The 16,469-nt window shown below is 34.3% G+C and overlaps 1 protein-coding gene across 2 annotated transcripts; it reads left to right on the top strand.

Moving 5' to 3' along the window:
- The first annotated feature begins 2,514 nt into the window (after positions 1–2,514).
- Positions 2,515–15,950, top strand: LOC128679805 (beta-alanine transporter-like). 2 transcript variants are annotated; one of them, XM_053762260.2, is made up of 13 exons: positions 2,515–2,665; positions 3,092–3,232; positions 6,166–6,359; positions 7,815–7,848; positions 8,181–8,291; positions 8,789–8,892; positions 9,422–9,615; positions 11,402–11,522; positions 11,714–11,849; positions 12,197–12,827; positions 13,368–13,499; positions 13,870–14,051; positions 14,674–15,950. In XM_053762260.2, the coding sequence occupies exons 2-13, from the start codon at positions 3,104–3,106 to the stop codon at positions 14,851–14,853; spliced, it is 2,148 nt and encodes a 715-aa protein (XP_053618235.1). In that variant the 5' UTR covers positions 2,515–2,665; positions 3,092–3,103; the 3' UTR covers positions 14,854–15,950. The 2 variants fall into 2 exon arrangements, with proteins under 2 accessions (XP_053618235.1, XP_053618234.1); XM_053762259.2 differs by having other exon boundaries at positions 2,517–2,665; positions 3,000–3,232.
- The last annotated feature ends 519 nt before the right edge of the window (positions 15,951–16,469 follow it).

Raw genomic sequence — 16,469 nt, 5'->3', positions numbered from 1 at the left:
AATTAGATCTTCCTAGCCCCTCCCATTATAGCAATTGCGTGTCCACTAAATTATCCATCCGATATCGTCTGTCTGTAATAGGGTTGCCAACCCTACACAGTACGATATAGGGTTACTATCCTTAAATATATTATCAATTTAATCTGTTTACAGTCAGCAATGTATTTGTATTGTGGTCAGCATTAAAATATATTTGGTTAACTAAAACATCTAACTTGTCAACAAGTTATGGTCAGTAAAGTAATTTAAAATTATTTTATCTTCATAATCAAATATTGCTGTCCAAATAATTATTACGCTGGCCTGCTTGTATTTAAACTGCTAGTTATTATCATGATTTTTGCAGAACAAAAATGGCCGCCTGAATTGTTTTCTATAGCCTAAGTTATTATTTGCTGGCCATATGTTTATTAGGCTAACTTTGTTTTTGCTTACCAAACTTTTAAAATGACATACCAAATAATTAATTCCCATATTTTAATAGATACTATATATTTTTTTATTAGTTCCCTATGTACTATATTTAAATGGCCACGAAATGTAAAAATACTATGTTTGGTCTATATAGTGAGCAACTCTAGTCTGTATTAATTTGTTTGTCAGTTTGTACTAAAGTATAGGACTAAGACTGAAGCTGTGGTGGTGTAATGGTTAAGACGCCCACCTGTAGATCGAAAGGTCCCAGGTTCGAATCCTATTCGTGTAGTTAGTACTATAGTAGTTTTCATAGACCACCACTTGCTTTCGGTGAAGGAAAACATCGTGAGGAAACCTGTGAAGGAAAACATCGTGTGAAATGGAGAAGGCAATGGCAAAACCACTCCATTACTAATGCCAAGTTCAAGTTCAAATTCAAATTCAAATTCAAATTATTTATTTAGAAATTAGACCTTCACAGGCACTTTTTCTCGTCAAATTTTATATTTATAGTTATTTCTCACAAGCTACAAACTACTGGCATTTCGGAACGACCACTGCTGAGAAGAAATGCCGAAAGAAACTCATTTGAACAGTGTTGGTCCCTATCATGCCAAGAAAGTTGTTGTGTGTGTTTAATTCCACGTAATGACCACGACCCGCAGCCACGAGGCCATACGACTATGAAGAAGAAGAAGATAGGGCTAAGGGCTAAGATAGGTTCCAGGGCCTTGTAAATAAGCAATAATAATAATTACTGCGCCGGGGGTTCCGTAAAATATTTCATTTTTTTTTAATTTCAATGTTCAATAAAACCAATTTCAATGTTCATGGCTCTAGGTGGGTTATTGTATATTCGTCACGAAAAATTGTATGTGTATATTTGTCACACTTATAATTTTCTAATAAATATTAATTTAGATTATTGTATATTCGACACATCGTTATTTTCAGTACAGACAGCGGAAAAAATCAAACAATAAATAGAATAAAAAAGTTATTTATTTTTAATCAACATCATCAGTTTCAACAGTAGTTCTCAAGTAGCTGACTTGGCCACATTATAATTATAAATAAAAAAGATAATTCAATCACAGTTACCATCGTCATGTCTTTAAATTTTACCTTAGTACTTACTACCTGTAAGTACTTTCTTAATTTAAGATTTATTTTCTCTCATTCCAAGCGCTCATAATCTTTCGTAAGCTCATAAGTTTGCTTGCTATCGCTACTTCATGCAAAAAGTATGTAAAATGTGAAATTGTGACGAATTTACAGTAACCCTTACCTACCTATTAATAATTAACACATTTTTTTAATACATGTGACGAATTTACTTTGAATGTATGGAGAGTACAAAAACGTGACGAATTAACTTTGTGACGAATATACAATAACCCCTCTAGGGGGTTCAAAGAGAAACCATTGGTTTTAATTCCCCTTGTGAAATTTCGAAATTTACATGTCACACATCACTTTTTAAGAATATACCGATTCGAGCTGGAATTTGAACCCTGTCTTTCCGGGACAATGCTCTTAAACACTCAGCCGAATCCAGGAAGTTGACTAGATTTCTGAATAATATTTTCAAAAGTGATTTTATCTTTTGATCACTTAATGACTTAGATATATGATTTTTACAGATAAATGAGACCTTAGACCCAAGTATTCGATATACAATAAATTAATATTTTATACCTTTACGCGTTATTTAATAAAGAATCATGACAGACAGACGAAGTGATAGACCTAGGACACCGTTCTTAACTTTTTGTGTACGGAACCCTAAATACGGTATACAAAATTATGACCATCTTTCTAGTCTAGGATTTTATCTACGTCACCTTACTGGTATTAAACTAGGACCTCATGGATACAAATTGTCCTAGTCTAGAGCAAGCATTCACGAATCTGATACCAGGCTGTCATAAAATACAGGAGATAGTTTTAAAGTCAAATACTGCCAACAGTAAACCACCAACGACGCATAACTCTACTTAATGCAATATCCCTTTAATGCTAAATGTAAACAGCAATACCACAGCTTTTGAAAATGGAAGGATTATAGTGTATGTCCGATGTACTGGGCTGAACTTTAGTTTTAGTACAACGCAAATCTGTTATTGGGTTGACGTGTGTGATAAATTTAAGTGCAAACATACGATACTTCTTCGAAATGTTTTTACTGGCCGTAAATAAAAAAAAATAAAGTGAATATAGACTTTATGTGCTTCAATTAAGGAATTATGTATGATATATTTATAAATTGCTGTGTGTTAATTAAATAAATTTAAATTGTATCATCAATCAAAGTGTCATGTCGAATATTGGTTCAGAATATTAGCATTTATAATGGTACCTACCTAGGGTTTATTATTTAATGCAAATACCTATATACATTTTTTAATTAATCAATATTATTTTAATTATTCAACGACATTTTAATTAAGCTAAAAAATCAAAAAGAAAATATATGTAAATAAATATTATAAACTCAATAAAATATAATGATTCCAAAATAAAAAAGAAAAACACAACACATATGTACACTAAAATTAAAAATAAAACTTAATTTAAAAAAGGAATATATATGATTTAAATTCGAAAACAATGATGTTCCAAATAGTTTTCGAAATGAAAATCCGGTATGTGCCATTTTCAATTGCGTGCATAGTGAGGTGAAGTGATGACCTGGACTAAGGAGTTGGATGAGGCATCGGTCCTCGCCACTCGTAGTGGGTGCTGGCATATTGTACTGTTCTACTTACTGTGTGGATTAGCTGCTATACCGACCTCATTTTTGGTCTTCTCTCAGGTAAGTCGTTTTAATCGTATACTTGCTTTTGGCCGCGGCTTCGCTTGTGTAAATTTCCCACGGGAAGAAAAAAATATGTTTTTCTCCATACTGCAAACTCGAGAAGATTGATTCAGTAGATAACAAATAAAGGTAAGAAATAAACTTACTTTCGCATTTATTATATTAGTTAGAATTAGGATTGTCAAATGTTAATTTTGATTAATTTAATTGCAAGACGCCATGAATATACAAATGAAAATATGAAACAAGAAATGAATTTAGCTGTGGGGAGAGATGGGGCAATAAAAGGATTCTACCGACGTGAGACTCTTCCATAAATACGATGTGGATCAAATAAACTTTTAATGTAGTCGTAGTAATGTGTAAGAAAAAAATATGCAGTAAACCGTTGCGAAGTTCCCTCGTTGTCACCTAAACTAAACCCTGGGTGCATTATCTGGTCATCAACTCTACAGAATAAGCGTAAGTAGGTGAAATTTGACTTGTAAGGTTTGATTACAGACTTTCGGGAGACATGACACTAAATAAAAGCTTGTAAAAAGTAACCAGAACTACATCAATTCTCTCGACTTGTTTGTCTAACTATAGTCTAGATTATTGATACCGATATTATAATCTAAAACTTACGACACCAAAATAGAAACAAATATGATATATTAAGTGATTCTAATCTTATCTACATTCGACCCACATGGTACCAGATATAGGAGATGTTTATCTAACAAACGTAGTGAAAATCACAACAACAACGCACTCAAATCTAGAGCAACATTTATCATAGTCAATATTTTACTATTAGAATGGGTTTTAATAAACATATAGCACAAACTTTATAAACATCTTGTTTATAGTTGTAAAAAGTTTATTAGGAAGAAGAAAAGTCTTGTATTGCGTGGGCACAAATAATTAAAAAGACGTCGACGTTGATGACAAATGAAACATAACGAAGAATATTTAAATATTTGGTAAAGTTTATAAAATCAATAAATTAAGATGGTAAGAAGATGGTGATGATTAATAAGATGGTAAGAATTTATACATTAGGTAATAAAAAAAATCTAAATTGGTACAAAATACACACAAAAGTTCGAGGTAGGCTGGCTGCTGTATAGAATAGCTGCTGATACTTTTAAAATTTTTGAAGGTAATTTTAAATAGCTCTCCTTCGCAAAAATATCAAAACTACTTCTATTTTCACGATGTGAAAGTGTATGTTCTCAAGGATAGATAATATTCATTAGGCATACAATGGGATGTAGGTGGACAATGCTTTGTAGTATTGATCAATCATAGAAAATTCATCCAATCTTGAGTTCATATAGACTTTCTTAAATTTAAAGTCATACAACAACATATGCTAAATGACTACAAGCAGGGAAAGATGGCGGGACATCGTACGGCGAGCTACAACTGCCTCCCAGAATCAAAAACCATGTAGAATCAAAAAGGGATAAGATGATGACAACAACAAATTATTAAGTCAAATATTAGAACATCATAGGGTTACAAAAAGGAACGATCAAGCGAAAACTTAAGCGAGATTATTAAAATTAACACATCAAAAAGATCATTGATTGCTTTATAGATAGAATCCAAAAAACAATTGCTTTGAATAAGTTGATATTATAGATATTGATCAATTGATATATTGATCAATAACACTTATTCAGACAGTTCTAGTAATTTTGAATGAAATCTGTCTGTCAAATCACCAACTACTTATTTAAGATATTAAATTATATCATTAAATCATGAATTGGAATTCTATGAGATCAAGTCATGTACATACAAAAAACCTCATTAGGCCTAAAATAAGAACAGGATTGCTACGAACACAGAAATGAGAGTCCATGAAGAGATGACAACAAAATATTATTCAGTTTCAATAGAAAAACATAACAAAAATCATAATAAAAAAATAAAAAAATACTGTTGTGAAACATTAGTGGTGCCAAACCTAAAAATAAATGTTCTGATTTTCCTAACAAGAAAAACAGTTCTTTCGTTTATCGGCCATTCATTTTCATATTCTTAAAAATTTATGAAGACAGATGATAAATGACTATTGTTTTATTCACTTAGGTTTTTATTGTTTACTTAGGTTTTATTGTTTTATTCACAACATGGACATATTTTAGATCAATATTAATTATAATAAGGACAACAAAAACTATGTTTGCCTCGGTGATGTCTCTGTAAAAAACAATGTAATAATTAATTCAAATAAAATTTTACAATATTTATTTCATCCGAATGAACTATTGAAATATTATGTACAATCCTAAGACATGAGTCATCTTGATATGCGTAATAATGAAACAACATTCTTATATTTATCAGAAATGACTGTGTGTGTGTCAAAAACATTTAAAATACCTAGACTTGTCCAGACAAGTCATGTAAAGATAATAAAACTCCAGAGTTTTATTATTTCGTAAAAAAAATATTAAATAATTAAATGCAGTTACCACATCTTTGATTGACGCCTCGGATATGAATAAAGATATCGATATTTTTTTTTTGTGTGTTTTTTTCCTGTCTTTAAAACACAAGTGATCGATTTAAACCTGTCGTAAAAGAGACGCAAAAAATATAATTTTTTATCACATCCTTAAAACGGGTCGGACGATGGTTTCTGTATCATATTGGTACGACAATTTTAGTACAGTTATAGTGATTCTCTCTACCCTCATAAGTATATGTTTTGTTCTTGAGTCAGATAGCATACTTAATCTTAATTTCCGTGCAGTAAACCGTTGAGGAGTTCTCTCATCGGGAGCCGTTCCTGGGTGCATTGTCATCCAAACTGAACGTGTGCACAAAATTTCAGCTCAATTCTGAGATATCTGCTTCAAAATTGAGTGGCAAGATGGCCACCCGAACATTGCAAGATGAATAAAAGCATTTTAAAAATAAAATTTTATTCACAGGTCTTCACAAACGCTACTCCGGAACACTGGTGCGCTGCGCAAACAGAACTAATAAACTTGGGGTTCAGTGAACATGATCTAAAGCCACTGATGGTGCCAAGAAAGCTGGAAGTCTTCGACTCTTGTCACGCTTACTACATCAAAGACGTCGATTTGTTGGTGGCAAAGTTGAAAGAGGAGATAGAATATAATAGGTGTAAAATCAAGTATTTGCTTATGGTCCGGCCCCATTGCTCCGTCTTCCACATTGCGTTGACATCGGTCGACGGATCAACGCAGAAAAACGCGCGAATTGAATGGTCGACGTAGAATGTCAAAATCTATGTAAAACATAGAAGCATAACGGAAATGCAACGCTTTGTGTCGACGCGACGTAGGACGACGGAGCAATGGGGCTGTACCCACTACTTGCAAAATAGTATTTGGTTACTATGTTTCAAAAAATATTTACTATAGAGCTATATTTTTTCCATTACATTCTGCATGGATGACATCCCAGTTGCGTTCAGGGTTGTGAAGCCTCGAAGCCCGAGGTCAGCGTAAAAAAAAATCTTTAAATTTTAAAGATTCGCCTGTGATTTTACTACCGGTCGCCTGCCTGACGTCAACCCTCATTGGGAATGATATTGTTGCTGATCTCTTAATAGCCTCATACGACGCCGCCTTTGTCTGTGTGAACGCGATAAACTCTCGATTATTGGTTTGTTAATTATTCAACCAAATGTTTAATTCTAACGGGAATTTGTAATGGCGGCTCCACACTGCCGTCGAACAGTTTGCCAAACTTTAGCGGATACGGCATACATTGCAGTAAATAAACGCACTCATACTAACAACGCAATGTTCACGCATTCGCGTCGGCACGTGTCCGAGTTCGGCGACAGTGTGGAGCTGTTCATTACCATCTATTGACATCACGAAGCAAGCCATGTGAGCAAAATAATCTATTATATATTTATTTATTGTTCTATAACAACAACATTTACGCTTTGTCTGTATGTTTATATATTTCTCTTATATCTTTTTTATTTCAATATCTAATCTTTTGTCTATTTATTTTATACTGTTAAGTTTAGTGCACTCTCTTAGTGGACTTGTGTCTCTTTCCATCCAAAGGTTGGCCGGAAGAAATTGCATTAGCGATAAGTCCGCCTTTGCACTCATTATGTTTGAATATCTTGTTGTAACTCCTTTGTGAATGGTGCAATAACAGTGGTAAAGTTCTTGCCACTGAACCGAGAGGTCCCGGGTTCGATCCCCGGTCGGGTCATGATGGAAAACGATCTTTTTCTGATTGGCCCGGGTCTTGAATGTTTATCTATATATGTATTTGTTATAAAATATAGTATCGTTGAGTTAGTATCCCATAACACAAGTCTCGAACTTACTTTGTACTACAATATGAACTTACTTTCAATATGTGTGGTTTGTCCTCATTTATTTATTTATTTAATAAAGAGTTTATCTATCTATCTATCTATCAAAATACACAGTCCTCTGAATTGAAAAGCCACAATAAACTTCGATCAAGGTCCACGTGAAACGGAGTACATAGCATGTATGTACAGTCATAATATGTTCCGTCAATACAACGAATACTCTACTCACGAACTTATTACCATATGTAAAGGTGAAGTTTATATTCGCAGAGGCGCCGGTGGAGGGAATCCAGTCGAGAAACTGGTGAGTTTTAATCTTTAATCACTTATCTACATATTTTCAGAAGCGATGGTGGTGTAATGGTTAAAACGCCCGTCTGTGGATCGAAAGGTCCCAGGTTCGAATCCTACTCGTGCCACTTAAGTTTGTATACAAATGTGACTCATATATAGTAGTTTTCATCGACCTCTACGACAGTTTAGTTCACTAGTGTGTACGCGACTACCTGCCACTAGATGGCGGTAAGTAGTCGTAAAAGTCACGTCAGATGCCTTTAGGAGACTTGAATAAAATCTGACATCAGTGTTAGCAATAATACACTCGATATGATAATAACGATTATAATGATATTGCAGGACCAAAACAAGAGCAATATCATCCTATCACTCAGGAGTAATGAGACGACTGCTTGCAGGAACGGATGGTATTATAGCAAGGAACACTATGAGAGCACGCTCGTTACTCAGGTTAGTATCGTGTTTACACTTGTTTCTTCGCTTGTTTTCAGTTGCATTGGGGGCTGTTACGCCTAAATGAAAATAAAATAAATAAAATAATTTTCCATAAAACTTGTTAGGAAAAGGTGCTAAATCATAGTTCATATAAATATGTTTTGCTTCTAAATGGCATTCAGCTACCAAATATTATTGAAACTAGTTGTTCGCCTCGAACTTAGAATCGCGAACACAATAAATTTGTACAAAATTGAGAATATTTCAAAAACGACCGAACCGATTTTGATGTCCTATGAAGTTAAAAATTCTATTGAAAGATTTTACATACCTTTTAAATTTCGTTAAAGTTACCTCATTACAAACATACATTACATACAAAAAAAATATGTATTTGTAGACTTCGCTCGCTATATAATTAGCTCCCTAATAAAATTTAATTGTCTATATAATAGTCAAGCATACTATTTTAAAGAGAGACAAAGTAGACAAACTTACAATATATTTTTCAGTTTTCTCTGGTGTGCGACAATGATTGGCTGCCGAGAACGAGCAACACCCTTTTTTGGGTCGGTTCAATATTCGGCAACCTCTTCTTCGGCTGGATGTCTGATAGGTAATTATGCTACTTTTTTTCTTTTATCTTATCGAGTCGTAATAGCTCCCACATCACCGCGCGTTCCTGGTTGCCTGGTAATACTACGAACGTTAAATTTAAAGTTTTGAAGATTCTATGATTTTACAACCGCCATCGTGTCTACCGTCAACCCTCCTCGTGAATGCTATTGTTGTCTAGCAGCTGCTTAGGCGATGTGCCCCATGTGACAACACTCTTCAAATGAGTTTCGGCATTTCTTCTCAGCAGTGGTCGTTCCGAAATGTATATAATAAATATATATGAAACGCTTGCGTTATTGACTGACTGACAGACAACGTACAGCCGAAACTACTGGGCGTAGAAAGCTGAAATTTGGTGTGTAGATTCCTAGGACAATGTTGGGACTAAGCACTAAGAAGGGATTTCCGTCTAATTTCTGAATGAATTTGTTAGATTTGAGTGGTCCTACTAGTGTAGAACTCACGAGTGGCTATATTACATGGTTTTCGACCACGCTTGTGCCTCTATCGTCGGCCTCGTGTTTCAGATACGGCCGTCGCCCGACCATTCTGCTCATGATCCTCCTGGAAGTGCCCCTGGCCATCGCAGTAGCCTTCCCTGGCTCCTACTGGACGTACATCGTACTCCGAGTGGTGTCCGGCTTGTTCTTCCCGGCTCTGTACCAGCTGCCATATGTGCTGGCCCTCGAGTTGATGCCGCCGTTGAGAAGAACTTACACTGGTATGTTAAATGCTTATGAAGAACTAACTTTCGCATTCTGGCAGGCTCTCCCCATGTGAATTTCCTACGGGACAAGCTATTTTTCCGGGACAAAAGGTACCGTATGTCCTTTTCCGTACTTCAAACCACATGTGTGCAAAATTTCAAAAAGATTGGTCGGATAGATAAAGTGATGATAAACAAACAAACAAACGAAACTTACTCTCGCATTTATGTCGACCCAAATTAATTTGATTAGTAAAGGAAAAAGAAAAAGTAGGTACGATTTCTTCATAATTTTAATTCGAATTCTGAATTTAAGAATTAACTATTATTATATATTATATTTTTTTGAAATAGTTTACGTTTAGTTATAAACGATTTGTATATTTAATTAATTAATATGTTATGTTAAAAGTGAAAAACATATAATATTTTTGACAAAATATATGCTTACTGTAAAAACTTTTGAAATTCGAATTTCAAAACAGTTTAAGTCGTACAGGAGGATATGCGTCCAACTAATGATGTGACCAAAGCAAAAAAAAAATATATTACGTAAAAATCAAATAAAAAATACCTATATTACGTTAAGTACGTAGGTACATGCGAAGGTACAGTTATCGATTATGAAAGTGATCGATACACAATCATTATAAGTATTTATAAAGGACACTGCAGTACCTACAGATTATGCAACAGTAACTGCAGCGAGCGTTGAGTGGGTTCGTCCACTGAAATCGATAACAATTTGCATAGACTAACGCGTATTATGACCGTAAGAAAATATATGAGTATGAATTGTATTTTATATGCCTGTGGTATGAATGATGATAATAGTATATTCAATCAAAATCAAAATCAAATCATTTATTCAGAAATTGGGCCTTCACAGGCACTTTTTCACGTCATATTCTAAATTAAATGATGTTTACCAAAGCTACAAACTACTAGCATTTCGGAACGACCACTGCTGAGAAGAAATGCCGAAAGAAACTCATTCAAACAGTGTGTTGGTCCCTACATGCCAGAAGGGCTTACCATTTTTTAAATATAAATTTATGTATAATTTTTTATCAGTAATATAACAATGTAAGTACACAATAACTCTATTGTGTACATACATTGGTCAAAAGGTATACTTAAACATATTATGATTGTGATCAAGTGCTGATGAAAGGAAATATATATATATATATATGTATAATTAAGCAAACAAAAAAAAACTTTTAATAAAATATCGAGCTGACCAGTTCCCCCCGGCAGCACCCGTTCACGAGTTGACGCGTGAGTCAACAAGCTTAACCACAATAGAGGGAACCTCCCGACCCGATCCACGATGCCGCTACCGGTTTGACCCTTTGAGTGTGCATGACATACTCGATCTCCATAATCTAACATAATAGATACCTATGTTACTTTCAGACACTTGAAGATCACAAATCACGTATATGTTTTACAAGTAAATGTCAAAATATATGCAATAAACATGTCAAGAAAATATATAAATAATTATTAAAAGGTATAAGATCATGTGTGAGACGTAGAAGTTTTAGGAAGGGTCCAAGTTTTTTTTATCATTTAAATGGGATTATAGATAGATCTATTAAAATCATGTTCTTCTAAAAATATTCTACAAATATTATAAATGCGAAAATTTGTGAGGATGTATATTTGTTACTCTTTCACTCAAAATAGACTATATAACCTGGATTATCACATAAGGCACTTTTAATTCTCAAATTCTTATGGGAGCGAAGCCCCGGGGCGCATCTAGTAAAATTTTAGCATATTTGTTTAATTTCAGGTATAGTGGTCAGTATGCTGTTCGCCAGTGGTATGTGTCTCTTGGCTTTGCTTGCCTTTCTCGTCAAGGATTGGTTCTACCTATCACTGTCTACGACAATGCCATTTATACTACTATATGGGTAAGTATAACGTTACATATATATGTACTGAAGTAACTAAGTTACTCACAGACTTTCAGCTTTATGACATCAGCGAGATATGGTTAAAAGACTTGTTGACAAAGTTTGTCAAATATTGTAAAATTATTATTATATATCTGTATGTTTTTCTAATAGAAATATAATTACGTTCCACTTGTAAACGATTCCAGATATTACTGGTTGATACCGGAATCTCCACGGTGGCTGGTGAGCAGGGGCCGGATAGCTGATGCGGAGAAAGTCTTCAGAAACATGGCCAGGAAAAACTCGATCGAGCTGCGACGTGGCTTCTTGTTGGACATACATGTAAAATATCTAATTTTGAAGATTTAGCTTTTTATTTCTAGCTGGTGTTGCGTTCTTGGCTATGAGGCCGCAAAGCCCAGGCTTTGCGGCCTTATAAGATGACTCCAGAGTCATCTTATAATTTAAACCGAGTTTTTGAAGATTTGCCTGTGATTTTACAACCAACTACCTGCTTGACGTCAACCCTCATTGGGCATGCTATTGTAGCCTCTCAGATGTCAAGGCTATGTTTGCCTTAGTATGTATGATATCCACAGTAGAATATGGAGTGTTCGTATTGCAGGACGGGCCCACAGACGTGTGTATTTTTGTTCCATTGCTTCTTATTTGGACTGTTATGATTTCAGAAAAGAATCAAAGATGAGCAAGAAGCAGAAGTAACAATGTTGTGCAATTTAAATGGCCATATCATTGGTTACCAAGATCAGTTTCCAAGGGACGACTACATGGATAGAAGAATAAGCAACATGCTGACTTTTAATCCAGACAACAACATAATAACTGAAACTGATGAATCAAAAACTGAAAATCTTGAACGTATCATTGCATTAGAAGTAGCTGATATAGTAAATAAAAAAGCAAAAGCAAAAACACGTAGAGATAGCGCCAAAGACGATGAAATTAGAAACGAAACTGAAGAATCTCTTTTCAATACAGGATTGAATGAAAAATCAACGCAAACCGACAGTTTTACAAAATCACCAGCAAGTACACTTAGAAGAAAGTCAATGCAGATTGTGAATAAAATATTCGCTAAAGATTATCAAGACGATGAAATAATGGAGAATAAGAAAATGGACGATGAGAATTCTGAAGGAGATTGTAAAGCATCTCCGTTGGATATTTTCAGATATCCTAATATTAGAAAGAAATTCTTAATTCTTACTTTCAATTGGGTAGCTTTAGGGGTTGTATATAATAGTTTAAGTTATAATACGCCTAATTTAGGAGTAGATGATTATTTAGCATTTTTCATAGGTAAGTTGTTTTCTTCCTATATTATGATCGTTTAATATTGTAGAACACCTAAGTTCTGTATTCCTTTAACTGTTGCACAGTCTACTAATACTATTTACATTGTATTAAGAACTTATCTTACTATTTTTTACTTCAGTCTCATAAAACTAGTTTTTCATCTAAAGTATTTGCTAATTTAAAATCAACACTTTCATATTGTAATCTAACATTATTTTAATTTAATAACAAGCATGTGACAACAAATGAAATGATATTTTTATTTCAAGTAACCAAGAGACTCATATATAGTTAGTACATCTGCTCACCTTATTTTTAAATACACAGCTTAATATTAAATTCCCTGCACGGGGCATGCAAGCTCTTGCAGTGGTCCATCTATGAACAGTCCAATTTAGTGTTAATCAATTAATTTTGGTTATCATATTACTCACTGGGACTAACAATGATCTACTATTTAGAAATTATCTCCCTTTAAATTTTTTTATGTCCGATTGATGTAGAATACAAATTTTACTTAATCAGTCTCCAACTTGGTTTCAGGAGGGGCAGTAGAATTGCCCTCTTACGTAATATCGTGGCGATGTATGGACAAATTCGGAAGGAGATGGGTGCTCTTCATTTTCATGTTGATCGGAGGTCTGGCGTGTCTTAGCTGCGCTTTCGTACCAGAATGTAATTATATCACTTTTCTCCATTTCAAATTCAATTTGATTGACTGATTTTATTAATAAATCTAGAAAGATATAAGTGAAGAATAAAATGTCTTCAGACTATGTCTTTTTCACCTGGGCGTGAGGACGAAACAAGATGGTTTTATTCTCAGCCATAATGCTCCGAAGCTCTTAAAATAAAACATTTTTTGAAGTGCCTATAATTTGACTACCGTTCGCCTACCTCATGTCAAACCTCTCAGTATCTTTAAACGGTATAGTTGGTATGTCTATCGTATTTTTATCTAAATGCACAGAATCTACAGTAACACGATTGAATTTCGCATTCAGTTTTTATACACAATTATCTTTAATTTTATGTTCTTCTCCAGCCATGCCGTGGGTCACAGTGTCCCTATCGATGCTGGGTCGATTTTTCATTGCAGCAGCCTTTGCAGTATTCTACGTACAGATTGGAGAACTTCTACCAACAGTTCTGAGGTCTCAGGCTATGGGAGCATCATCGTTTATAGCTGGACTGGGGCTGCTAGCATGCCCTTATATTGTACATTTGGTGAGTATTTTATCTTCTTTATGACTGTAAAATCTGATTGAAATAAAAATTGAAGCAAGAAGAGGAAATGGAAAGCCAAGAAGGCCATTCCTAGATGAAATAAAAGAGAAGGCAGAGCTCGTGTCGTATAGGGAGGTGAAATAGATGGCTGAGGACAGAATAAGATGGAAAGTGCTCCACCGACAAGAACAAAGTTCTTAAATTAATTGATGATGATAGTAGAATTTGATCTGAGAAGGATTAATTTTCTGAAAACCTGATAACAATGATCACAACGGATTTTTAGATGGATTAGATCATGTGAATTAATTTTACACAAAGTTAAGTAGCGTGTAAGTTTTCTGACATTGATTTTAATAGCTATAGATAGATAGATAAGAAGTTTATTTGCACCAACTGAGAAACTTGCAAATAATTAAAGTTTGAACTTACTAGTTGGGCATCGAATACAGCAGGTCAGATAGAAGGAGGCCTATACTGGTAGCGGGTCACGAACGGCTGTAGAATATGATATTTTATACATTAATACTACCTAAAAACTCAGGTTCGAGTCTTGGTAAATAGGATTTATTACAATAATACTTGTAATAATAAAAGAAATATATTTTCCTTGTGATTCTAGTCAGTCTACTCTAAGAGCCTCCCGCTGACGATCATGGGAATCTTCAGTCTTGCCGGCGGCATCACCTCGCTGTTCCTGCCAGAGACTCTCAACCAGCCTCTACCGCAGACCCTGGGAGATGGGGAAATCTTTGGTAGAAACTTCAAGATTTTGAGCTGTGTCCAGCCTACTAAAGTTTAATAATGAGACAATCCATCTCGTCTGGTTTCGCCCTAAAGTAGCACCATTCCTTGTCCTCGCGTGGATATCACACTTAACCACACAGCCTTGGTAGTTCATGGGAAAAAAATGTATTCCCTAGGAAGGTTGGTAGTAAAACTACACCCGAAACTTAAAAATTTTGAGGTTTATTTGAAATTAATTTTGTTAATTGACGTCTTTGGAGAAAAGGCTGCGGTGAAGTTTGTTGCGCCACTTCTTCTTCACCTGCGCTTTGGAAGTCGGCGGGAGACTTAGTTTAAGTAATTTTTTGACGTCAATAAGCGATGTATATTATCCTAAATTGAATAAAGAATTTCGAATTTTGGGATTTCTCAAAACCCGTGAACTGTGAACTCATGAAGATAAGAGCTCTCTGTTTAATAAGAAAACTTTTTTATAATTTTATTGTCAAGCGTCTATAGGTACTTGTGGATCGACTATTCTATTTGATCTGATAGGACCCATTTTTACAAGGAAACGTCAACCATAGACTTTGGGAGATCGAGGGCACTCAAAGTTACGAGAAACTTGAGCTATCTTGAGTGTTCTTTGAGATCTATCTATTCGCTATTGTCTCCTACATAATAACATCGCTACTTTGTCTAACATTCCTTATGATATCACAATTTTATGCTCAAAATAATATTTGTACATACGTGTCAATTTTTAAACTATATTTAGATAATTTTAGTTCATGATTATATGTAAATAAATACTTAACTTACATAACATTACTGGGTGAATTTCACGACACAGTTTGAACACGGCGTGTAGCGTTTCATTAGTGTCGATGTGTCGTATCGTGTAGTGTGATTTTAAATTAACCATTTATAAAATTAACATTGTACCAGTACTTTACTTATTTATAAAATAGGATAATTAAATTGATTATTGTGTATAGTACAATTTAATAAACACTAATGATAGCCCGCGACGGAGTTTTAAACGCTCTTGAAATTCACCCTACTATATATATATTCATAAGTTCTATAACGTGAAATGTAAATAAAATTAATTTGAATAATAAGTAAAATGTGAAAACATTAATTATGTGTATCAGTACTTTTAATAAATTATTTCATTTCATTATAAAACTTGAAGAGTCTACTATTTTCTCACTTCGTGCGAGTACAGTATATCAGTTTCGTCAAATATTTTTGTTCGTATAAAAACGGGTTCACTTTTGGAAGATATGGAAAAATTCTCAGCAGCGGTCCTTACAAAAAAAAAATTCTATTGCTTGTGGACAATTATTACGGAACTTAAAAATACAAACAAACACTCTTTGGGTAAAACGATGATGATATAATTACGAATTGCTAAGAGCAAACTGAAGCAACACTATGACTAATCCAGCTAGCTCCCCCACAAAACGGAGAGGAAATTTGCCGTCGATATCAAAGAAGCCGATCAAATTGAACTTGTGGCTGAAGGAGTTGTTCAAACGGACAATCTTCTTGCAGACAATTCGCTTGTTACCTGTAAAATATATAAAGAGCAAGACGCAATCGATCTTGGACTAAATGAAAAGTATAAATAAATGTGTAAATTATGACGGAAAAGAAATGATTATAAACATTTAGATCAAATATTGA

Source organism: Plodia interpunctella, chromosome 22 (assembly GCF_027563975.2).
Source record: "Plodia interpunctella isolate USDA-ARS_2022_Savannah chromosome 22, ilPloInte3.2, whole genome shotgun sequence".
NCBI classification, from domain to species: Eukaryota; Metazoa; Arthropoda; class Insecta; order Lepidoptera; family Pyralidae; genus Plodia; species Plodia interpunctella.
The sequence above is the reverse complement of the archived record's forward strand: the minus strand, read 5'-3'. Positions and strand labels throughout refer to the sequence as shown.